The 25,839-nt window shown below is 45.6% G+C and overlaps 1 protein-coding gene across 1 annotated transcript in view; it reads right to left on the bottom strand.

The window, feature by feature from the left end:
• LOC142692828 (lecithin retinol acyltransferase-like) overlaps positions 1-24,791 on the bottom strand; it is a 32,624-nt gene extending 7,833 nt beyond the window's left edge. Inside the window, exon 1 of the mRNA XM_075847606.1 lies at positions 24,267-24,791. Within this exon, the coding sequence (XP_075703721.1) occupies positions 24,267-24,791 (525 nt within the window). The remainder of the gene's footprint in view (positions 1-24,266) is intronic.
• Positions 24,792-25,839: the final 1,048 nt, after the last annotated feature.

Here is a 25,839-nt window from a genome sequence, read left to right as displayed (position 1 = left end):
CTTGCTCAAAAATGATCTTTTATCAAAATAAAAACCACTGTTGTTATCTACATTACAGCGCCAATCACATTATGTAGGAGATAGGGCAATTATAATCTGGTGACAGGGTCTCTTTAATTTGGCGTCTTACAAAGTATTGGTTCACAATTGCAGAGCCTCTGATGTGAAATAATAAAAGAAACCCCTGAGAAGTGAACCCATTTTGGAAACTACACCCCTCAAGGCATTTATTAAGGGGTGTAGTGAGCATTTTCACCCCACAGGTCATTTCCATAAATTAATGTGTTGCGGATGCTGCAAAATACTAATTGCAATTTCTCCCTAGATATGAAATTTCAGTGGCAAATATGTCGTGCCCAGCTTGTGCCACTGGAGACACACACCCCATTAATTATTAAAAGGGTTGTCCCTGGTTTGGCAACGCCATATATGTGGAAGTAAACTGCTGTTTGGGCATGCAGTAGGGCTCAGAACGGAGGGAGCGCCATTTGGCTATTGGAGCACATATTTTGCTTGGTAGTAGTTTTGTTTAGAGTTTTACAGGTGTTTCAGTTTATAATGTGGGGGCATATGTAAGCTGGAAAAAGTACATCAGGGCATAGTCAGGTGGTATAATAATAGGGTAAAAAAAACAAACAATAAAATAATCCATACATGTGTGTTACGCTGTGAATCATTTATGCACAGGCGAGTGCCATACTGATAAATGGTGTCCTTTCTTATCCCCCTTAGGCCACGTTCACACGTGGCTGAATTTTTCTGCTGCAAATGTTGGTGCAGATTTGGGGCAATTATGCAACGAATCTGCACCCACATTTGCATATTTGACAGATAATTCAGACGTTGCAGATATCACAGCGGACTTGCCACAGATTTCAGTTTTTGCATTTCAAAGGCTGAAATACGCAGTGAAATTCCGCTGCTTCTCCGCAACATAATGTGCATGATGCGGAGGGGAAATTCTGCACGCAGCCTAATTTCCGCACAGTTAATTTCCGCACCGTCCGAACTAAGTTTCCTAAAAATTTATAGAAACAAAATGTCAAAAACGGCTGCTGCAGAATTCCACTGCGGACCGTCCGCAGCGGAATTCAACAGCAATTCCGCCACATCTGAACGTGGCATTATGGTACACACGCTACACCTTTTTTAGTTTGTGGAATTTTGCTGGGAAAGTGTTGTCCTGGTATAATATGTGCGCCCTCGCTTTCATCAGATAGGTTTGGGCCCTCCCCTTCCTGGTTCCCTAATTTTAGGTCAATTCTGGCATCGTTTTTGTAGGGTTTTTATATACAGCATTCATCATGCGTTATAAATTACATGTTAACTTTATTCTGCGAGTCAGTACGATTCTGGCGATACCAAATCTATAGCACATTTTTATGTTTTACAACTTTTTTCACAATAAAATTACTTTTGTAAAAAGAATGTATTTTTTCTTTCGCCATGTTCTGAGAGCCATAACTCTTTATTTTTTGTTGTTGATGGAGCTGTATGAGTGCTTGTTGCGAAACAAGCTATAGTTTTTATAGGTATCATTTTTGGATCGTGCAGCTGTTTGATCACTTTTTATTCCAATTTTTGGAAGCCAAAATGACCAAAAGACAGTAATTCTGGCATTGTTTTTTTAGTTTTTTTTTTAACGGCGTTCACCGCACGTGGATAAATAACATAATATTTTTATAGTTCAGGCCGTTAAGGACGCGGCGATACCAAATATGAATCGTTTATTTAGTTTTTTTTCGATAATAAAGGACTTGATAAGGGAAAAAGGGCAATTGTGTTTTATTTTATTACTTGAAACTTTTATTCTATTTTTTACACTTTTTTTTTAGTCCCACCAGGGGACTTGAAGGTCCAACTGTTTGATTGCTGTTCCAATACATTGCACTACCTACGTAGTGCATTGTTTTAGAACTGTCAGTCGTTCTCCGACAATAAACCGATTAGGCCCCGCCTCCGGACGGGGCTTAATCGACTTCCGTAATCGGCAGAGCAGGAGACCATTGTTAGGCCTCCTGTTGCCATAGTAGAAGTCGGCAGCCCTGTGATCGTATTGCAGGGCTGTTGATTTGCTACAAACCACTAAGATGCAGCGATCGCTTTCGATTGCTGCATCTTAGGGATTAATGCCAGGAATCGGAGCTAGCTCCAGTTCCTGCCGGGTGTCTGCTGTAACATACAGCTGACATCCACCACTAATGACGCTGGCTCAGCTCCTGAGCCGGCGCCATCTTGCCATCGGCTACGGAAGCCTTTTAGGCCCTGCCTCCGGGCGGGTCGTAGGAGGCTTCCGTAGCCGAAAAACCGGGAGGCCAGTATTAGGTCTCCGGTTACTATTGTAGTTATTGGCAGCCCAGCGATCGCAAAGCTGGTATGCCGGTGGCTAAAAACCCCTCAGATGCTGCGATCTCTATTGAGCGTAGCATCTGAAGGGTTAAATGGCCTGATCGGAGACTAGCTCCAGTCCTGGCCGTTACAGCAGGGTGTCAGCTGCAACATACAGCTGACACCCGGCAGTGATGGTGCGGGCTTAGCTCCTGAGCTCGCACTATAACCACAACGTAACTTACTGCGTTTTGCGGGAACCCCTTCCCGGCAGTGCCGTATATATGCTGCAGATGTCGGGAAGGGGTTAAAAAAAACGGAATTACAAGTATCTACATGGAAACAAAATAACAGTCATAATGTACAAGCTGTACAAAACTATGAATTCCGGGATCTGGGCTTTCCAGTTCTGAGCTGTCCTCAATCCGTAGATTAACTGTAGCTATTACATTGACATAATTGTTCATTTGCCACTGTTGTTCATGTGTCAAAGTGTAAAGATTAAAACCCAGGCGTGTCCACACTTTGTAAAGAATACTAGGTCTGCATACTTTGTTGTTGTGTAGTATGATCCTGTAGAGCCACATGTATGTAAACTATTTTCAAATAATGTGAAATAGAATGAGATTCATAAAGACAACCCCTGTCCTTATGCACATATGGGCGGTTCCCCCTCTATAAGCCTCAAGTAAGACTTGAGACGTCCCTTTATCACAGCTCCCGACTCCCATATGAAAGTGGTTATCTGTAAAGACACAACCCATTTAAAGGAACACTCCGGGAAATATTCCTGGTGCAGGGACTGATATGTTGATATGCATCTCTCCTCGGGGCCCTCCCTAGCCATAACACAGTGTATATCATTTTTGCTCGGAGTATTTCTTTAAATGATACAGAACCAGGTCATTTATTGTTTTAGGGCTTGTTTTTATTTTCAAGGACGAGCTGTAGTTTTTAACAGCAGCATTTATTGTACCATATAACTTACTGAAAAGCTGAAAAAAATAAGTGGAATATAAAAAAAAGCCATTGTTTTTTTACAAGGGGCGTAACTAGGAAAGAATGGGCCCCATAGCAAACTTAACAGGGTCCCCCTCCCCTGGGTGCCACACAACCCCCTCTGTAGATAGGGTCATACAGCCCCACCTCGTAGATGGCGCCATACAGCCCCCCCATAGATAGCGCCATACAGCCCCCCCATAGATAGCGCCATACAGACCCCCCCGTAGAAAGGTACATACAGCCCTCCTGTAGATAGCACTATACAGCCCCTCCATAGATAGCGCCATACAGCCCCCTGTAGATAGCGCCAAACAGCCCCCACTGTAGATAGCCCCATACAGCCCTCCTGTAGATAGTGCCATACAGCGCCCTCCATACACCATACAGCCCCCCCTGTAGATATCATACAGCCCCCCTGTAGACTGCGCCATAAAGCCCCCCTGTAGATAGTGCCAGACAGCCCCCTGTAGATAGCGCCAGACAGCCCCCACTGTAGATAGCTCCATACAGCCCTCCTGTAGATAGTGCCATACAGCGCCCTCCATACACCATACAGCCCCCTGTAGATAGCATCATACAGCCCACGTGTAGATAGCACCATACAGCCTGCCTGTAGATAGCGCCATACAGTCCCCTCCCTGTAGATAGCGCCATACAGCCCCCCTGTAGATAGCGCCATACAGCCCCCTGTAGATAGCCCCATACAGCCCCCCTGTAGATAGCGCCATACAGCCCCCTGTAGATAGCCCCATACAGCCCTCCTGTAGATAGCCCCATACAGCCCTCCTGTAGATAGCCCCATACAGCGCCCTCCATACACCATACAGCCCCCCTGTAGATATCATACAGCCCCCCTGTAGATTGCGCCATAAAGCCCCCCTGCAGATAGTGCCATACAGCACCCCTGTAGATAGCGCCAGACAGCCCCCTGTAGATAGCGCCATACAGCCCTCCTGTAGATAGTGCCATACAGCGCCCTCCATACACCATACAGCCCCCCTGTAGATAGCATCATACAGCCCAAGTGTAGATAGCGCCATACAGCCTGCCTGTAGATAGCGCCATACAGTCTCCTCCCTGTAGATAGCGCCATACAGCCCCCCTGTAGATAGCGCCATACAGCCCGTAGCTAGCGCCATACAGCCCCCCTGTAGCTAGCGCCATACAGCCCCCCTGTAAGATAGCGCCATACAGCCCCCTGTAGATAGCGCCATACAGCCCCCTGTAGATAGCGCCATACAGCCCCCACTGTAGATAGCGCCATATAGCCCCCACTGTAGATAGCTCCATACAGCCCTCCTGTAGATAGTGCCATACAGCGCCCTCCATACACCATACAGCCCCCCCTGTAGATAGCATCATACAGCCCAAGTGTAGATAGCGCCATACAGCCTGCCTGTAGATAGCGCCATACAGTCTCCTCCCTGTAGATAGCGCCATACAGCCCCCCTGTAGATAGCGCCATACAGCCCTCCTGTAGATAGTGCCATACAGCGCCCTCCATACACCATACAGCCCCCCTGTAGATAGCATCATACAGCCCACGTGTAGATAGCGCCATACAGCCTGCCTGTAGATAGCGCCATACAGCCCCCCTGTAGACTGCGCCATACAGCCCCCCTGTAGATAGTGCCATACAGCCCCACTGTAGATAGCGCCATACAGCCCCACTGTAGATAGCACCATACAGCCCCACTGTAGATAGCACCATACAGCCCCACTGTAGATAGGGCCATAGAGCAGCCCCCTCCCTGTACATAGCGCCATACAGCACCCCTGTAGATAGCGCCATACAGCCCCCTGTAGATAGCGCCATACAACCCCCTGTAGATAGCGCCATACAGCCCCCTGTAGATAGCGCCATACAGCCCCGTGTAGATAGCGCCATACAGCCCCCCCTCGTAGATAGCGAAATACAGCCCCCTCATAGATAGCGCCATACATTCCCCCCGTAGAGAGCGCCATACAGCCCCCTGTAAATAGCACTATACAGCCCCTCCATAGATAGCACCATACAGCCCCCTGTAGATAGCGCCAAACAACCCCCACTGTAGATAGCGCCATACAGCCCCCTGTTGATAGTGCCATACAGCGCCCTCCCTGTATATAGCGCCATATAGCCTCCTGTAGATAGCATCATACAGCCTGTAGATAGCGCCACACAGCCCCCCCTGCAGATAGCGCCATACAGCCCCCCTGTAGATAGCACTATACAGCCCCTGTAGATAGCGCCATACAGCCCCCTCTAGATAGCGCCATACAGCCCCCTCTAGATAGCATCATACAGCCCTGTAGATAGCTCCAGCCACCCTGTACATATCGCCATACAGCCCCCCCCGTACAGAGCACCATACAGCCCCCTGTAGATAGCACTATACAGCGCCCCCATAGATAGCGCCATACAGCCCCCTGTAGATAGCGCCAAACAGCCCCCCCTGTAGATAGTGCCATACAGCCCCCCTTGTAGATAGCGACATACAGCCCCCTTGTAGATAGCGCCATACAGCCCCCTGTAGATAGCGCCAAACAGCCCCCCTGTAGATAGTGCCATACAGCCCCCCTTGTAGATAGCGACATACAGCCCCCCTTGTAGATAGCGACATACAGCCCCCCCGTAGAGAGCGCCATACAGCCCCCCCCATAAATAGCGCCATACAGCCCCTGTAGATAGCGCCAAACAGCCCCCACTGTAGATAGCGCCATACAGCGCCCTCCATGTATTTAGCGCCATACAGCCCCCCTGTAGACAGCATCATACAGCCCGGCTGTAGATAGCGCCATACAGCCTCCCTGTAGGTAGCACCACACAGCCCCTGTAGATAGCGCCATACAGCCCCTGTAGATAGCGCCATACAGCCCCTGTAGATAGCGCCATACAGCCCCCTGTACATATCGCCATACAGCCCCCCCTGTATATAGCGCCATACAGCCCCCCCTGTAGATAGCGCCATACAGCCCCTGTAGATAGCGCCATACAGCCCCCTGTACATATCGCCATACAGCCCCCTGTATATAGCGCCATACAGCCCCCCCTGTAGATAGCGCCATACAGCCCCCTTGTAGATAGCGACATACAGCCCCCCGTAGAGAGCACCATACAGCCCCCTGTAGGTATCACTATACAGCCCCCCCATAGATAGCGACATACAGCCCCCTGTAGATAGCGCCAAACAGCCCCCACTGTAGATAGCTCCATACAGCGTCCTCCCTGTATATAGCGCCATAGAGCCCCTCTGTAGATAACATCATACAGCCCGGCTGTAGATCGCGCCATACAGCCTCTCTATAGATAGCACCACGCAGCCCCCCTGCAGATAGCGCCATACAGCCCCCCTGTAGACTGTGCCATACAGCCCCCTGTAGATAGTGCCATACAGCACCCCTGTAGAGAGCACCATACAACCCCCCCTGTAGATAGCGCCATACAGCCCCTCTGTATATAGAACCATACAGCCCCCCTGTAGATAGGGCCATACAGTCCCGTCCTTGTAGCTAGCACCATACAGCCCTCTCTAGATAGCGCCATACAGCCCCCCTCTAGATAGCGCCATACAGTCCCCCTGTAGATAGCACCATACAGCCCCCCAGTAGATAAGGCCAACACCACACAGCCCCCTCCCTGTACATAGCTCCATACAGTCCCCCCTGTAGATAACGCCATACAGCGTAGGGAAACGGACAAGTGAGCCCTAATCTACCCGCCACTCTGTCCCTGCCTACTTGCAACGACCCGCCCTAGGCGACGGGGTACAACTGGGCGGCGGTCCCTGCACTCAGTAAGTGCACGACAAACACGACAAACATACAAGGGAATACAAGCAAGGGAAAGGGGCAGTTGCCCACGGCAACACCGTGAGCAACCAGAGTGGTGAACGAGCCGAGTCAAGCCAGGATTGTGCGAGGTACCAAACGAAGAGCAGAAGAGTAGTCAGTAAGCCAGGGTCTGTATGGAGCAGGAACAAAATAGAAGGAGCTGTAGCTGGGCCAGGAAACCACACGAAAAAGAATAACAAGCAAGGAGGAACAGGAAATGCAGGTATAAATAGACAGAGGGCGGGAGCTAGCTGAGTCTGGCCAGGCTGCGATAGGCTCTCCCACTCCTAAGCCTGCCAGCCTGAGTGGTGGAAGCTGGAGTCAGTCTCAGGGATGTAGATTCAGGTGCTGACTGATTAATTAAGGGAGTTAACCCCGAAGCTGTGCCTGGCAGATCCTTTACAGTACCCCCCCTTTTATGAGGGGCCACCGGACCCTTTCTAAGTGGACCTGGCTTACTGGGGAAACGCAGGTGGAACCTCCTGACCAATACCCCAGCGTGAACATCCCGGGCGGGTACCCAAGTCCTCTCCTCGGGCCCGTAACCTCTCCAATGGACCAGGTACTGGAGGGAGCCTTGGACCATCTTGCTGTCCACAATCCTGGCCACCTCGAATTCCACCCCCTCAGGGGTGAGGACGGGAACAGGAGGTCTCCTCGAGGGAGCCAAGGACGGGGAGCAGCGTTTAAGGAGGGAGGCATGAAACACGTCGTGTATACGAAAAGACGGGGGTAACTCTAGCCGGAAGGAGACAGGATTGAGGACCTCAATGACCTTATACGGCCCAATAAACCGGGGAGCAAACTTCTTGGACGGAACCTTGAGACGCAAGTTCCTAGATGACAACCACACCAGATCCCCGACCATAAACAGGGGGTTAGCAGAACGTTTTCTATCAGCCTGAGTTTTTTGTACGCTCTGGGACGCCTCTAGGTTCTTCTGAACCTGGGCCCAGACTGTGCACAGTTCCCGATGAACGACCTATACCTCGGGATTGTTGGAACTACCAGGTGAAACGGAGGAGAACCGTGGATTAAACCCAAAATTACAGAAAAAGGGAGAGACCCCTGACGAGTTACTGACCCGGTTATTAAGGGAAAATTCGGCGAGGGGAATGAATGAGACCCAATCATATTGACAGTCAGAGATAAAACACCTTAAGTATTGTTCTAGAGATTGATTAGTCCTCTCCGTTTGACCATTGGTTTCAGGATGGAAGGCAGAGGAGAAGGACAGATCAATCCCCAACTTCATACAGAAGGCTCTCCAAAACAATGAAACAAATTGTACCCCTCTGTCCGAAACAATATTGACAGGGACCCCATGGAGACGCAGGATGTGTTTGACAAACAAGGTAGCCAACGTCTTGGCGTTGGGTAGTTTCTTGAGGGGCACAAAGTGGCACATCTTACTGAAGCGGTCTACCACCCACCCACACCACCGACTTGCCTTGGGATGGAGGCAAATCGGTGATAAAATCCATGGAGATATGTGTCCAAGGTCTCTGGGGAATGGGCAACGAACGCAGTAAGCCCGCTGGTCGGGACCTGGGAGTCTTGGACCTAGCACAAACCTCACAAGCGGCGACGTAGGCCTTAACGTCTTTAGGCAACCCAGGCCACCAATAATTTCTAGTAATGAGGTGTTTGGTACCCAGGATGCCTGGATGACCAGATAGTGCGGAGTCATGATTTTCCCTAAGTACCCTTAGCCGGAATTGCAGGGGAACAAACAGCTTGTTCTCAGGAAGGTTCCCGGGAGCTGAACCTTGATCAGCAGCAATTTCAGAGACTAAATCAGAATCGATCGAGGAAATGATTATACCTGGAGGCAAAATACAAGCAGGATCTTCCTCCGAAGGAGGGCTGGCCATGAAGCTACGCGACAGTGCATCAGCCTTAATATTTTTAGACCCAGCCCTATAGGTAACCAAAAAATTTAATCTGGTAAAAAATAACGCCCATCAAGCTTGTCTCGGGTTTAGCCTCCGGGCACATTCTAGGAAAACCAGATTCTTGTGGTCGGTAAGGACCGTTACCTGGTGTCTAGCCCCCTCCAGGAAGTGGCACCACTCTTCAAATGCCCATTTAATGGCTAAGAGTTCGCGGTTGCCAATATCATAGTTACTCTCAGTTGGCGAAAACTTCCTGGAGAAGTAGGCACAGGGACGGAGATGGGTGAGGGACCTGGTACCCTGGGACAAGACAGCCCCCACTCCCACCTCAGATGCGTCAACTTCCACGATAAATGGCTCCATTTGGTTGGGGCCCGGTTATTAGGCTTGTTATTATGTAATGACCGGGGGGTAGGGAAACGGACAAGTGAGCCCTAATCTACCCGCCACTCTGTCCCTGCCTACTTGCAACGACCCGCCCTAGGCGACGGGGTACAACTGGGCGGCAGTCCCTGCACTCAGTAAGTGCACGACAAACACGACAAACATACAAGGGAATACAAGCAAGAGAAAGGGGCAGTTGCCCACGGCAACACCGTGAGCAACCAGAGTGGTGAACGAGCCGAGTCAAGCCAGGAGAGTGCGAGGTACCAAACGAAGAGCAGAAGAGTAGTCAGTAAGCCAGGGTCTGTATGGAGCAGGAACAAAATAGAAGGAGCTGTAGCTGGGCCAGGAAACCACACGAAAAAGAATAACAAGCAAGGAGGAACAGGAAATGCAGGTATAAATAGACAGAGGGCGGGAGCTAGCTGAGTCTGGCCAGGCTGCGATAGGCTCTCCCACTCCTAAGCCTGCCAGCCTGAGTGGTGGAAGCTGGAGTCAGTCTCAGGGATGTAGATTCAGGTGCTGACTGATTAATTAAGGGAGTTAACCCCGAAGCTGTGCCTGGCAGATCCTTTACACCGCCCTGTAGATAACGCCATATAGCCCCAACACCCCCCAAAAAAAAGAAACAAAAAAAAACGGCCTGTAGCCTATGGGTTGTCCCACAAAACACATGTATCCCCTAGCCACAGGATGAGGTATACATGTGTGATAGCTGGGGGTCCGACCGCTGGGACCCCCAGCTATAAGGAGAATGGGGGACCGAAAGTCCCCAGAAGTGCTCCATGAGAAACCTTGGACTTCCGGGTCTGTGTCCAGCAGCTCAATAAAAATGAAAGGAGCGCACAAGGGCGACCGGCGCTCCATTCATTTCTACGGAGCTGCCGGACACAGACCCCGGAGGTCCAAGGTTTCTCATGGAGCACTTCGGGGACTTTCACTACCCTGTTCTCCTTATCACTAGAGGTCACAGTGGTCAGACCCCCAGCGATCACACATGTATCCCCTATCCCGTTGTACAGAGGTAGTTACGCCACTGGTTTTTACAGCGTTTACCATACGGTAAAAACAACACATTAACATTATTCTGCATGTCTATACAAAATTTAAATATTTTTTTTAAGACTTACTACTTTTACAGAAAAAAGCTATTTGTTAAAAACAAAAAATTGTTTTGTCCCGCCATATTCCGAGAGCCGTAGCTTTTTACGTTTTCTGTCAATTGAGGGGTGTAAGGAATTGTTTTCTGCAAACTGTTATGTAGTTTTTGTTGGTACCATTTCGGGGTACTTTTTGATCACTTTTTATTCCATTAATTGGACGAGCTAAGGTGACCAAAAAACTGCAATTCTGGAATTTTATATATTTTTTTTTAAGGTGTTCACATTGCGTGTTAAAGCACATTATATTAAAATAGATGTGCGAAGGGTCAGCTTTAAAGGAACAGTGTCACCACAATTTTTTTTTTAATATGTTAAAGATGTTAGTGCTTTATTAAAAACGTTTGGATTAATTTGTGTGTTTGTGTGTTACTTTTTTTTATTTTAACACTTTTTCTTCCCTATGGGGGCTGCCATTTTTTTTTCCATTTCTGTATGTGTCGATTAACGACACATACAGACATGGAATACGGCAGCTCCAGTCCCATAGGGACTGCGAACGGGGCCCGTTCCATCCACTATCGTGTACGCCGCTGTGTGGGAACGGCGCATGCGCCGCTCCCACACAGTTCAATTTGAAATGCGCGCCGTCCGGCGCCATTTTACTGTGGACCGGAAGTCGCGGCCGGACAGTAAGATTACTACTTCCGGTCGCGGCTTCCGGACTTGTGCACATGGAGCAGCGGCAGCAGACGGAGCGGATGGACCGGAGGGAGCGGCGGCGACTGGAGCAGGTAAGTTATTTCTATGTATGTTCGTGTTTCAGTGTGTTTACTACTGTATGTTAACCTTCTACACTGTGTGTTAGCTCAAAAAATGGCGACACACAGTGTAGTAGGTCAGACCGTTCAAACCCCTCATTTCTCCCGGCACTAGCCAGGATAAAGGAGGGGGGGATTCTGAGAGCTCACTAGAGCGAGGGATTTTTACCCAATTTTGCAGCATAAAGCAATGTGGTTGCTTTACCACATGCAATGCTGCAATTTTGGGAATGGCTCCATCTAGTGACCAGTGCTGGGAAATATTATAAATTGAATCCAATTTATAATATTTCCTGACTCGTGAAAAAATAAATAAAAAAATTTGAACAATGTTTAATCACCTATACACTAACTGTTTAACTAAAAAAAAAAAAACATGTTTTGCTGGCAACACATGTCCTTTAATACACAGCCCACACCCACAGCGTATGGAGCAGGCTCAGCTCCATACTTCTTCCTCAGGTACAGTTTTGTCATGGTGCAAAAAGGGGTTGTAAACGGTCACTGCTACGGCCAGTAATTGGCTGTAGCGGTCACATGCCCTTTTGTCGGCGCATCATCGTTGCAGCAGGGAGTTCAGACGGATGAGAGATTAGGCAGCAACGAAGTACATCGGTGAGTATGTCTTTTTTTAATGTAAGTACACCATTGTGAGCCATTTTAAAAATAATTTTTATTTACTGGACTACCCTTTTAACCCCTTTCGGACGCAGCCTGTTTTGGCCTTGTGGAACTTTGTGTGGTAATAACTCGGTAATGCTTTTACCTATCCAACCGATTCTGAAATTGTTTTCTCATGACATATCGTACTTTATGTTAGTGGAAAAATTTGGTCGATAAATTCTATATTTATTAGTGAAAAACACCAAAATTTTGAGAAAATTTGTAAAAATGTGTATTTTTCTAAATGTAAATGAATCTGCTTGTAAAACAGATAGTAATACCACACAAAATAGTCACTAATTAACATTACCCATATGTCTACTTTATGTTCTCAGCGTTTTTTTAACGTCCTTTTATTTTTCTAGGACGCTACAAGGTTTAGAACTTTAGCAGTAATTTCTTACATTTTCAAGAAAAATTCAAAAGGCTATTTTTACAGGTACCAGTTTAGTTCTTAAGTGGTTTTGAGGGCCTTATATAATACAATCCCCAATAAGTCAGCCCATTTTAAAAACTGCACCCCTCAAAGTATTCAAACCAGCATTCAGAAAGTTTCTTAACCCTTTAGGCATTTCACAAGAAATAAAGGAATGTAGAGGGGAAATTTACAAATGTAGTTTTTTTTTGCCAAAGTTCGTTTGTAATAAAAAAAAATCTGTAACACAGAAGGTTTTACCAGAGAAACTAAATCAATATTTATTGCCCAGATTCTGCAGTTTTTAGGAATATCCCACATGTGGCACTAGTGTGGTAATGGACTGAAGCACCAGCCTCAGAAGCAAAAGAGCACCTACAGTATTTTGGGGCCTGCTTTCTTTTAGATTGTATTTTAGGCACCATATCAGGTTTGAAGAGGTCTTGTGGTGTCAAAACAGTGGAAACTGGGTATAGTTAGCATTTTGACCTCACAGGTATTTTGCTATATTTATTGGAGTTAGTCTGTGAAAATGAAAATCTCCTTTTTTTCTGAAAAAACATAGAAAATTGAAATATTTACAAGGAATAAAGAAAAAAATGCACCCCAACATTTGAAAAGCATCTTCTCCCGACTACGGAAATACCCCATATGTGGTAATAAACTGCTGTTTGGACCCATTGCAGGGCTCAGAAGGGAAGGAGCGCCATTTGGATTTTGGAGTGCAGATTTTGCTGGATTGGTTTTCAGTGCCATGTCTCGTTTGCAATGAACTGGAGGGACCAAAACAGTGGAAAAACCCTAAAAGTTACCCCATTTGGGAAACTGCACCCCTCAAGGAATTTTTTTAGGGGTATAGTTAGCATTTTGACCCCGCAGGTTTTTTGCAGAAGGCCGTGAAAATCAATATCAACATTTTTGTCCACTAAAATGTTGAATTTTTTTTTTATTTTCACAAGGGATAAAGAAGAAAAAGCACCGCAACATTTGTAATGCAATCTCTCCCGAGTACGGCAATACCCCACATGTGGTAATAATTGTTTTTTTATTAGAAATTAATTAACCTTTGCAGGAATGATCCTTTTTTGCTTTTCCATTTTAGTTTTTCACTCCCCACCTTCCAAACGTCATAACTTTTTTTATTTTTCTATCAATAGAGAGGTGTGAGGGCTTATTTTTTGCGGGAAGAGTTGTAGTTTCTATTGTCACCATTTAAAGTACCATATAATGTACTGGGAAACCGAAAATAAAATTCTTTACAGGGTGAAATTTGAAAAAACTGCGATTCCTCCATTGTTTTTTGGGTTTCATTTTTACCGCTTTCACCATGCGACTTTTTTTTATATTTTACTACTTTTACGAAGAAAAAAACTATTTGTTTTGTATCAACACATTCTGAGAGCCGTAACATTTTTATTTTTTGGTCGATTGAGCGGTGTGATGGCTTATTTTTGGCGGGACGAGCTGTAGTTTTTTTTTTTTTGTACCATTTTTTGGTACATACAACTTTTTGATCACTTTTTATTACATTTTATTTAGAGCTAAGGTGACCAAAAAAAACTGTTATTTTGGCGTTTAAAATTCTTTATTTCTTACGGCGTTCATTATGCGCTATAAATGACAGTTTTACTTTATTCTACAGGTCGGTACTATTAGGGCACGTTCAGACGTGGCGGAATTGCTATGGAATTCCGCTGCGGACAGTCCGCAGTGGAATTCTCCAGCGGCCGTTTTTTACATTTGTTTCTATACATTTTTAGGAAACTTCGTTCAGACATTGCGGAAAACTCCGCTGCGGACCATAGGCTGCGGTGCGAAATTTTCAGTCCGCAGCATGCACTGTCTGTTGCGGAGAAGAAGCGGAATTTCACTGTGTATTTCAGCCTTTGCAATGCAAAAACTGAAATCTGTGGCAAGTCCACTGTGTTTTCTGCAACGTCTGAATTACCTGTGAAATATGCAAATGTTGGTGCAGATTTGTTGCGTAATTGCCCAAATCTGCACCAACATTTGCAGCGGAAAAACTCTGCCACGTCTGAACGTGCCCTTACGGTGATACCATATGTACGGTATATATATTTTTATTTATTTATTTATAAAGTCTTTCCTCCTACCCTCTTGTAGTCCAGGATCTCCCTCACCTCGAATATCAGAAGAACCGCTGGGAGCAACTGTGGAACTAGAAGTCTTGCTGTAGCGGTTCAGGACCACTGGTCTCAGGAGGGACACATGAAAGGAGTTGGGGATTCTGAGGGTAGGTGGCAGCTGCAGCTTATAGGAGGCAGGGTTTATCTGTTGCAGAATCTCGAAAGGACCAAGAAACCTGGGAGCAAACTTGTATGAGGGTACCTTCGAGCGAATGTTCCGAGGTAACAGCTAGACTTTAGTCCCCGGAAGATACTGAGGCGGCTCTCTTCTCCTAGTATCTGCTTTTCACTTCATGCGATTGACTGCCAGTAAAATAGAGAACCGGGTCTGTTGCCAGATTTGCAAAAAGTCCCCATAAGCAGTCAGCAGCGGGTACTTGAGATGTGGTCGACACTGGGAGAGGCACTCTAGGATGTTGACTGTACACAATGTGAAATGGAGAGGAAGTGGTGGATTCACTTGTGTGGTTGTTGTATGAGAACTCGGCCCATGGAAGAAGCTGTACCCAGTTATCGTGCTGTGAAGAGATGAAGTGGTGGAGATAATTCTCCATTATCTGGTTGATCCTCTCAACTTGCCCATTGGACTGGGGGTGATAAGCTGAGGAAAAGTCCAATCTCACATCCAAGAGTTTACAGAGGGCTCTCCAGAACTTTAAAGTAAACTGAACCCCTCGGTCGGACACAATGTGTAGAGGCAAGCCATGCAAGCGAAAGATGTGTAGAATGAAGAGACTCACCAGTCGAGGAGCAGAAGGTCAGCGGGATAAAATGTGCCATCTAAGAGAACTGGTCCACCACCACCCAGACAGTGTTGCATTCTGCTGAGGGGGGAAGGTCTGTGACAAAGTCCATCGCAATGTGCTGCCAGGGGGCATTGGGTACAGGCAGAGGTTGAAGCAGGCCGGCAGGCTTGGAGTGAGTAACTTTGTTACAGGCACACACCGTGCAAGAAGAGACAAAGCCCAGAACATCTTTAGGTAGCGTAGGCCACCAGAAGTGATGAGCAATCAGGTCTCTGGTTTTATGGACACCAGCGTGCCCAGCCAGCTTAGAACTGTGTCCCCAGCGGAGAATTCTTCTCCTGTCTGCCAACCGAACAAAAGTCCTCCCAGGAGGGATGTCTCTAACCTGCAGAGGATTAGCAGTGACAATGCAGGATGGGTCTATGATAGTCTGAAGGGACTCCAGCATGTCTTCCGTCTCAAACGATCGGCCCTCAAATTCTTGTCTGCGGGACGGTAGTGGAGCACAAACTGGAAACGGGTGAAGAACAGCGACCACCTGGCTTAACGGGGATTCAGTCGTTGTGCAGACTGAAGGTAGGTAAGGTTTTTGTGGTCAGTGAAGATCAGGATGGGGTGAGCAGCGCCCTCTAGAAGATGTCTCCACTCTTCCAGAGCCAATTTGATGGCCAGCAGCTCCCAATCTCCAATAGAATAATTGCGCTCAGCAGAAGAAAAAATTATTGACCAATAGCCACAAACTACTGCCTTTCCTTTGGAGCTGCTCTGAAACAGAAGTGCAGCTGCACCAACAGAGGAAGCATCCACTTCCAGTGAGAACTGCCGAGATACGTCAGGATGATGGAGGATAGAAGCTGAAGTGAAGACTCTGCCTCTGGAGTCCACACGTTGGCGTTTACACCCTTCTTGGTAAGGGTAGAGATGGGAGCCATCAGAGAAGAGAAGTTAGGAATAAACTGCCAGTAGGAATTGGCGAATCCCAGGAACCGCTGTATGGCCCTTAAGCCTTGAGGACGTGGCCACTCCAGGACAGCTTTCACTTTCTCAGGATCGATTTTGAGGCCTTGTTCCGAAGTGATGTAGCCCAGGAAGGGCAGAGAACTGTTCTCAAAGACGCACTTCTCCAGCTTGGCGTATACATGATTCTCACTTAATCGTAGTAGAACCTGACGGACATGCCTCCGATGAGTCGTCGGATCTGGGGAGAAAATCAAAATATCATCAAGATAAACAACAACACAGACAGATAGAGGAGATCACGGAAGATATCATTAACGAACTCCTTAAACACTGCGGGAGCATTACACAGTCCGAAGGGCATCACTAGGTATTCGTAGTGCCCGTCCCGGGTGTTAAATGCCGTCTTCCATTCATCACCCCGGGGAATCCGGACTAGATTATAAGCCCCCCCCCCGCAGGTCTAGCTTAGAAAAAATTTTGGCTCCTCGTATGCGATCAAACAGCTCAGATATAAGTAGCAACGGGTATTTGTTCTTGACCATGATCTGGTTGAGACCACGGTAGTCAATTCAGGGTCGAAGGGATCCATCCTCCTTTTTAACGAAGAAGAATCCAGCCCCGGCCGGGGAGGAAGACTTTCGTATGAAACCCCACTCCAGATTCTCCTTGATATAGGCCGACATGGATAGAGACTCATGCAAGGAGAGAGGATAGACTCGACCACGGGGGAGAGAGGCATTAGGAACCAGTTCAATGGGGCAGTCATAAGTCCGATGTGGAGGCAGCGTCTCAGCCTCCCTTATGCTGAAAACATCTGCATACTGAGCAAACTGGGGAGGCAGTCCCACCAATTACTGAGGTAGAGGAGGCTTGACAGGATGGATCTGCAATAGACAACAACCATGGCACTTGGAGCCCCATTGGAGAACCTCTCCAGAATTCAAGTCCAGGACTGGGGCATGTAGTCGAAGCCAAGGCAGGCCCAGCAGAACAGGATTGATGGCCTTGGGCAAAACAAGGAAAGACATCAGTTCAGAATGAAGGACTCCAAACTGGAGCTTCAACGGCTTGGTTTTAGAAATGATGGGATCAGGCAGAGGCAGTCCATTAACTGAGGCAACAGCCAAACACGTCTCCAGGGGGACTGTGGGCAACTGAAGATGATCCACAAGCTCTCTATGGATGAAGTTTGCAGCAGAACCAGAGTCAAGATAGGCAGAAACTTGATGCGTCCTCTCGCCGGATACTAGGGTCACAGGAATAGTCAGCTTGGAACAGAGAATGCTTTATTAGGTACCGTTCCATCTAGGGTTGTCTCTCCAATCAGTCCTAGGCAATGGGGTCTCTCTGGCCTCTGGAGACACAGGCGCACAATATGGCCTCCGAGGCCGCAATACAGACAAAGTCCAGAAGTGTGTCTGCGTTGTCTCTCCTGGGTAGACAATTTGACATAGTTACTCTGTATAGGATCCTCTGGTGGAATGACTGAGGAGGATTGCTGAAAAGTAGAATCCAGCCTACGAAGTTCTCTCTCCTGTAGAACCTCTTGGGAATGCTCCCGGATCCTCATGTCAACCCGGGAGGCGAGTAGGATAAGATCGTCCAGGGTAGATGGCAGATCGCGAGCAGCCAGCTCGTCCTTGATCCCTGAAGACAGTCCCTGCCAGAATGTGGCCACCAAAGCCTCGTTGTTCCAGGTTAACTCAGCAGCCAGGATACGGAACTGAATGGCATACTTGCCCACGGAGAGGTCTCCCTGATGTAGGGTCAGCAAGGATGCAGCAGCCGAAGAAACTCTCCCAGGTTCCTCAAAGATCGAGCGGAAGGTCTGTAAGAAGCAGTGCAAGTCACGGGTCTCTGGTCCCGGATGTTCCCACAGAGGATTAGCCCATGCCAGGGCTTTGCCAGTAAGGAGAGAGATGATGAAGGCGATCCTGACGTCATCCGAAGAGAAGGACCTGGCATGTAATCTGAAGTGGATCAGGCACTGATTCAAAAATCCCCTGCAGGACCCCGGATCTCCGTCATAGCGTGGAGGTAGCGGCAAGAAACACAGGGGATTGGTACCGGTACAGACAGGAAGTGTAGCAGAAGGAACAGCATTAATGGGTGCGGTGACGACTGTGGTTGGAGCAAGCAGCCGATGGGCAATGGCATTCACCGACAGGAGGAGTTGGTCTTGTCGTGACTGGAGATCCTCCATCTCAGCCAGCATGGCTTGTGTAGTCAACGTCTCAGGTTGACCAGCGGGGTCCATGGCTTGAGCGTACTGTCACGAAGTGGGTTAGTGGACCCACTAGGCCGTACCGCCGCAGCAGGGAGGCAGCTGGCCAAACAACAGGACACCCCAGAAATACAATGTCCCGCACAAGGGTACCTGGATAGTCCAGACAGTGGCCGCAGCTCTGGCACTGATGGAGATGGGTGCAGCAGATAATGCCAAACGTGGAAGATGACACAGGTGCCACAGGTTGCGCCAGATTCCTCCGGACGTGGCAGATGACACAGGACATGGCAGATTCCTCTGGACGTGGCACGACTCAATACTAAAGGCACAGCACGGGAAACAGGAAAAGGTAACAAGGCACGGGTAACAACTGGAACGAGAAACACTAATGGACCATTTGCAAGACAGACTGGTAAAACTAACAACGCTCAGGCAGGGATTAGAAGGCCTGGAGCCTTCTTATAGACCAGGAAATCGTGGCAGTTGATGATGATGACGATTTCCTTTGTGTGCGCGCTGGCCCTTTAAGGCCGGGCAAGAGCATGCATGCGCACCCTATGGGACAAAGCAGACCGGAGCGGATGTGAGCGCTGGCGTCTCCTAGGAGGGAGATGGGGACCAGCGCTCACGGATCCATGGCTGCGGGTGTCGGGAGGTGAGTAAACTCGACGGCCCACGGCCATGGACGCTACAGGAATGCTAACCTTCTAAAACAAAACAAATGATTAATCTTTATCTATTTAATCTTTAAAATATACCAAAAAATATATAGAAAAAACACATATACAAATCATAGTTCTAGGAACAGACACCTCACCCAACTAAATCGCAATACTACAATATAGGAATTTCTGTATTTGGGATATTGAAGAAATTACATTTGGAGGTTCCCCAAGATTTCACTGAATCTGCATTTCTTGTTGTCAACGTCTCTACTGCTAATTTAATAGTAGGTACATTTCATAACTATGCAAGTTGTTTTGTTAAAATAAGAGTGGTGGTAGAAAAGTAAAGTGGGAAAGGATTTACCCTCTCAGAGAGGGTCAGAGTCAGAGACAAGTGTGTTGCAGCACAGTTATTAAAGGGTCAGACAAAAGCTAGATTGCTGGAGGTCTAGTCGCTAGAACACGTACAACTCTTATGGCCACTTATGCACTGTTCCTGTCCGCTGAAATTAATAGATGCAGGATAGGTAACTGCTATTAAAATGAATGGAGAGTGAACACATCCTTCTGAGGCCACCACTCTGATGAAACTAGGTAATTGATAGGGACTGGGCCCCCCTCATTCTTGGGATCTGTGGAGGTCCTTGCTCCTAGACCCCAATATTCTGACATTTATACCAACTGATAGACGTCGTCAAAAGCACTTTTTTAGGAGAACCCCTTGAAGGAAGCTAAAACTGAAAAGTTTGGATCATATGTGGGGACTTTTTTTTTATTTATAAACTTCAAATGTTTATTTAGCATAAGTTGAATATTCTGTTGTATAAAAGAGAAACAAACACAACACTACACTAATCTTATTAAGTTTTTCCCCCCAGAAAATAACACCAATGTTCAAAAGTCGAACTCTATACTCGTGAGGTGCATCCCTGCCAACTTCTTTGGCTCTGATCAACCTGTAACTTTCTATTCATGGAAATCTATTGACTTCAATGGAAAGCATCCCAGTCTTCCACTGATGTTATTTTTTAAAATGTATCAAGAGAATTTGTCCCCAGTTTTATAGTGCCCTATCTGAGGGAAGTGTAAAGTAGTGACAGACACATGAATCAGCCATGAATAAGAGCACTGACTGTGCTCGAAACGCGTAGGCTTCCTTTCATTTGCCAATTCAACCACCTTGTCATCTCTCCTGTGTTCACCTTTTATTGTTCGTGATCAATAAAGTGGAAACCGAGTTTCCCCATTTATGTATACATCGCTGGATCCTACTTCTCTTTTTTCCTGTGTTGTCTGCCGTGTGCCGTCACGGAGATCCGGGCGAGACTTGGACACAGGAACGTGGAGCTGGAGGTTTCCTCCCATTCCCTCATTCCCGTCTACAAATCTTCGTGACAGACACACTCTAATAATAGCAGGGTGTCCCTTGTTTTCTTGCATTAGTTTTCATAACATCACTGTTCATCAGCTGCAGTGCCAGCCAAGCCAGGAGTTCGCTCAATGATGTGTGCACGCTAAGGAGACCTCGATATTTGTTAGCTGCGGCTCCCCCCGCCCACCCACCCACCCACCTACGTGCCACTGATTGACAGCTTTCTCCCTATGCACAGTATAGTGGGGACAGGGGAAGCTGGATGCGCTTAGCTCACGCTGCAGCTGACAACCAATAATTAAAAAAAATATATACTACAGCAAGAAAACAAGTAAGGGACACACCGCTGGTTATTGCGACTTTATGCTGCCCTCAGCATAAACCTGGTGACAGATTCCCTTTAAGTGACAAGTGAAATAATAATAAAAGTAGATGTTCCCTTTAAATATCCTGTTGTAAGTAAATCATCATCATATTTTGAATATACATGGCTCGAAACTTTTAATATATATATATATATATATATATATGTAACACAGACCTATGTCCATGTTCATTTTAATGCTCTGGCTCACAGCAGCACTAACTGGACCTTATTTCACTGCATTTCTATGACTTATGAACATGAAAAATGCTGCATTTAAAGAGGCTCTGTCACCAGATTATAAATGCCCTATCTCCTACATAATCTGATCGGCGCTGTAATGTAGATAACAGCAGTGGTTTTTATTTTGAAAAACGATCATTTTTGAGCAAGTTATGAGCTAGTTTAGATTTATGCTAATTAGTTTCTTAATGCCCAACTGGGCGTGTTTTTACTTTTTACCAACTGGGTGTTGTACAGAGAAGTGTATGAGGCTGACCAATCAGTGATCAATCAGTGTCCTACACTTCTCATTGTTCCAGCCTGGGCTTCTTTCACTGCACAATCACACTGTGCTGTGGATCATTCTGGGCTGGAACAATGAGAAGTGTAGGACACTGATTGATCACTGATTGGTCAGCCTCATACACTCCTCTGTACAACACCCAGTTGGTAAAAAGTAAAAACACGCCCAGTGGGGCATTAAGAAACGAATTAGCATAAATCTAAACTAGCTCATAACTTGCTAAAAAATGATCGTCTTTCAAAATAAAAACCACTGCTGTTCTCTACATTACAGCGCCAATCAGATTATGTAGGAGATAGGACACTTATAATCTGGTGACAGAGCCTCTTTAAATATCTTAATAATATTTTCCAGTTATATTTACAGGAAATGTTACATAAACGTACTTTCTATATCATGAATTGGTGATATCTAGCCGGACGAGGCTATAGGATGCAACAGCTGTTTCTTCCTGGTTATACAGTACGGGAACATTCATACACACTAGTAAAAACGGCTGAAAATTACCGAGCTGTTTTCACAGAAAACCGCCTCAGATTTTCAGACGTTTTTGAAGCTGAAAACGTTTTTTCTAAACGTTTTAGGAGCCGTTTTTCTAATGACACTATGAACTTCAGCTCCAAAAACGGCTCAAGAAGTGACATGCTCCTTTTTAAGTTTTTTAAAACAGCAGCGTAAAAAAAAGGTTCCGTCTGAACATAACGCTATTTTTCCATTGATTTCAATGGGCAGATGTTTGTAGGCGTTCAGCTACCGTTTTTTCAGCCGTTTACGGCGTTCAGGCGTATTTTGAGGCGTTTATGCCATGAACTACACCTGAAAAGTCTGCGTTTGAACATACCCCAAATGTTAAATCACTAAACGAACCTTTGCAATTTTGCTGGCCTATACCGTTTGTGATAAAACGGCGAAATGTCTCGCTTGACGCATGAGAAACAGCAGTCTCGAATTAAACCTGAGGTTTTCTTCCAGCCTCATTAGGCTTTATTAACTTAGCCAGAATGTTTAGTCTCTGTGACCAGTGATTGTTTAGGTGCCCTTAGCCTGAAAGCTTCGAGTACAGTGATTGGGTTTTGAGGGAAATTACAGAATGTTTACTTTTATCTACTATTGGATTATTCGGGCATCATTAGGAAATGGCATCAGAGAACAGGTCAGAGTATACCCTGGAAAGTGCATAGACAGAATGAAAAGAGCTTAATCCCATTACAGAAAGCATCTCTGTTCAGCACCCTGTGGTGCATGTTAGCAATCCAAACAGTGAGTATGTAAAGAAGAATGCAGGTGAACATCTATTATGTGCATACACCCTAAATGCTATTTGAGCTTATTAAGTGCACGTAAGCAGTGGAGTCCTAAAACAATGCTGGCCTAGGCAGGCAAGCAGAAGGGCTACAGTAAATAATATACAAAATACGGACATGTTTCTATACACCCCTATGAGAAATGTCATAATTTCTCCTACTTTTAGTCTTGGAAATAGTGGACATGGCTACAGTGGACTTGGACACCCATCTTTTTGAGCAGAACTATATTTTTTATGGCATACATAATACTTGACAGTGGCACATAGTGACATAAGGAGTTCTTTTTATTTTGTCCAGGATTACATTTTATAGGTCATTCGACTCATTTCTTCTCTGATTACGCATTAGAAATTAAATAGAAACAACATTTAAAAATAAGAATGAAACTTTATCACATTTAGAAAGGTCAATTATGCATACTGATGAATAACTTGATATAAAAAAAAGTTTATTTCTGCAGATTCTCTGTTAAAAATATTTAAGAAAAATGAACTCTGTCATTAGATAGACCTATTTATATCATGGCATCTATAAGGCTGGGATTCCACATGGCGTTTTGATCGCAGGCTGGTTTTAAAATACTTCACCTGTAATAACCGCACAGCCAAAAACTGCATCACAAAACTATGATTTGCGGTAAAACGTGTGCGCTTTTTACAATGGGTTTTTCACAGAAATGAAAAAGCACATGAAAATGGCTACAAAACTGCAGTAAAAACTCAGTGAAAACGACCTGTGGAATTCCAGCCCAAAATACCCTAAGGGCACTAATCTGGTCAGTGCAGTTTTACACATGCCAATAATCTGGTGAACGAGCATTCATAGGAACGCTCATTCCTGATCATTACCCTGTATAAACAGTGCAACGATCAGCCGATAAATAAGCAAATGCTCGTTCTTTGGCTGATCGCATCTTTTATGCGGCCAGAAAAACTGAAAACAAATAAACATGAAGATGTGCTGCCGACATGGTGCAAATGCATGTGGACAAATCCTTGCATTGAAGTTCGTCCCCATACTAATTGATCATTGCTCTGTTTGAAGGGAGCAAATGAGCGCTGACCGAAACATGGGCAAATATCTGCCAGTATAAAACCACCTTAACACCGACTGTACAGCTCTCAAACTCCTTATCCGGCAAGCATGTGTAAAACTTTGCATTTTATTCGCTAACTGGATCAAAATAGTGATCACCTGACCCTCTAAAAGTGATCACCTGACCCTCTCATTGACTGCTTTACGAGAAATCTGATAGTTGTCCTAATATATATATATATATAAAAAAAAAAGAAGTCACGTGACATATCCTCCTTAAATACAGTATTTCTAAATAAACATTGTCAGTGGTGGGGATAGTCAGAATTCAGCCTTTAAAAATGGCACCAATACTACCACAAGTAGTTTACATTGTGTATGAAAACGCTTGAGAGGTGGTCAATTGCATGCAACCACACAGCATTACATTTTCACACACTCACGCACACGCACGCACACATATTAACAGAGTTTTACATGTCCTTTATCTATTTACCTTCTCAGTCTGTAAGCTCACAGGGGTATCATATCTGCAGTAGGTCACAAAATGCTCACAGTTGTCCCACAGCAAGCTATAAGATGTGGATCCCACAAGGTTCTCGGCCCTCTGAGCCACTTCTTCATTAGCCAGAGGATTATTTTTTATAGTTTGGTCCATGTCGTTAACTAATATATTTGAACCATAAGCAAAATCCTGCACATTGTCCACTCTCACACTAGCAATTTTAGCTAGCACTCCTGCTACCAATCTCTTGTTAGTCACAACTTTCTCAGCCTTTTTGCAAGTTAAAGCTGGAAGAATGTCTGGAATCAAATGAGCAACTCGATTGTTTCCAAGGTAGATGCCGAAATGGACGAAGAGAGTGCGTGGAACTTCCAGGAGATCACCTCTTTTAAAGAGGGTTGTCTCATACACGTTACCATTTTTGTCAGTCACTGAAGTGCAGTTTGCTTTTGGTTTTACAAAAAATAATATCTTGTCCAAAAGAAATGACAGGACACCCAAGACTGTATTTTTCATCTTCAGTAGTTGCTTGCTGGGTTACCAGTGGCCTTAATGAACTCACATTCTTCGCAAATCCTGTATTTTATCTTGGCCTGTGGGTTGGGACCTGTGCTTTATACAGCTTAGAAGGATTGGTTAAAATGTAGGCAGCTCTTACAAGTCTGACACTAAGTGCTGCATACTTAATAAGGAATAAATATACACCTATGGAAACATGACAAGTGTACGATTAACCCTTTTGAAGCCATGGAAAGAAAACAGTTTTTGCCATACTTAATAGTCTGCTTCTGTCCACTACTTCTAGAGTGAATGTGTAAACCAAAAAAATTTTTCATCGCTACATAATAAAACTCAATGACAAATAAACACTAAATATCAATTCCTGGTCATAAAGTGTCCATTCAGTATAATAATAATAATAATAAATATCACAAATGTAACAACTGCTTTCATATAATTTTTTTATATCGTAAATAAAATTTACTTTGAACTTATATTAAGGTATATAAACTAAAAGTACCAGGTTTGTCCTTGTCATCGTTTAAAACCATTATTTGGTCATGGTTCAACTAAGGCTCTGTTCACATCTGCTCTGTAGCTTCCATTTATCGGTCGGGTCCGTAGTCCGTCGGTGGCGGAAGGATACCATTGACTTATAATGTGGTTCGTCAGGTTCCGTTGTAGTGTCCGTCAATTTGACGGAAGAATATTGCTGCATCTAAACAAAGCCTAAGAAGGAGAAACACATTAAAAATCAAGATGTCCTTGTTGGGAGAAATACATTCTAAATATAGATATAGTATATTCACAAATGTTTATATATACTTACAGAAAACATTACTAACATAAAAACGAATGTTCTAAGTGCTTGGTACACTTTACATTACATCACATTCGTTTCTATGGGAGTGCTGTCAACATTAGTCTGGAGAAATTTCTGAGTCAAAAGCTTTGGGGCCTGGAGCCCGTTCAATATGGTGACCTCCCAGCAATGTTATCTCCTGAAATGTTTCTATGGCAAAACTGAAGGTACTCTTAAAATATTATACTTTTTCTTTAAATG

This window comes from Rhinoderma darwinii, chromosome 1, assembly GCF_050947455.1.
Source record: "Rhinoderma darwinii isolate aRhiDar2 chromosome 1, aRhiDar2.hap1, whole genome shotgun sequence".
NCBI lineage: Eukaryota > Metazoa > Chordata > Amphibia > Anura > Rhinodermatidae > Rhinoderma > Rhinoderma darwinii.
The sequence above is the reverse complement of the archived record's forward strand: the minus strand, read 5'-3'. Positions and strand labels throughout refer to the sequence as shown.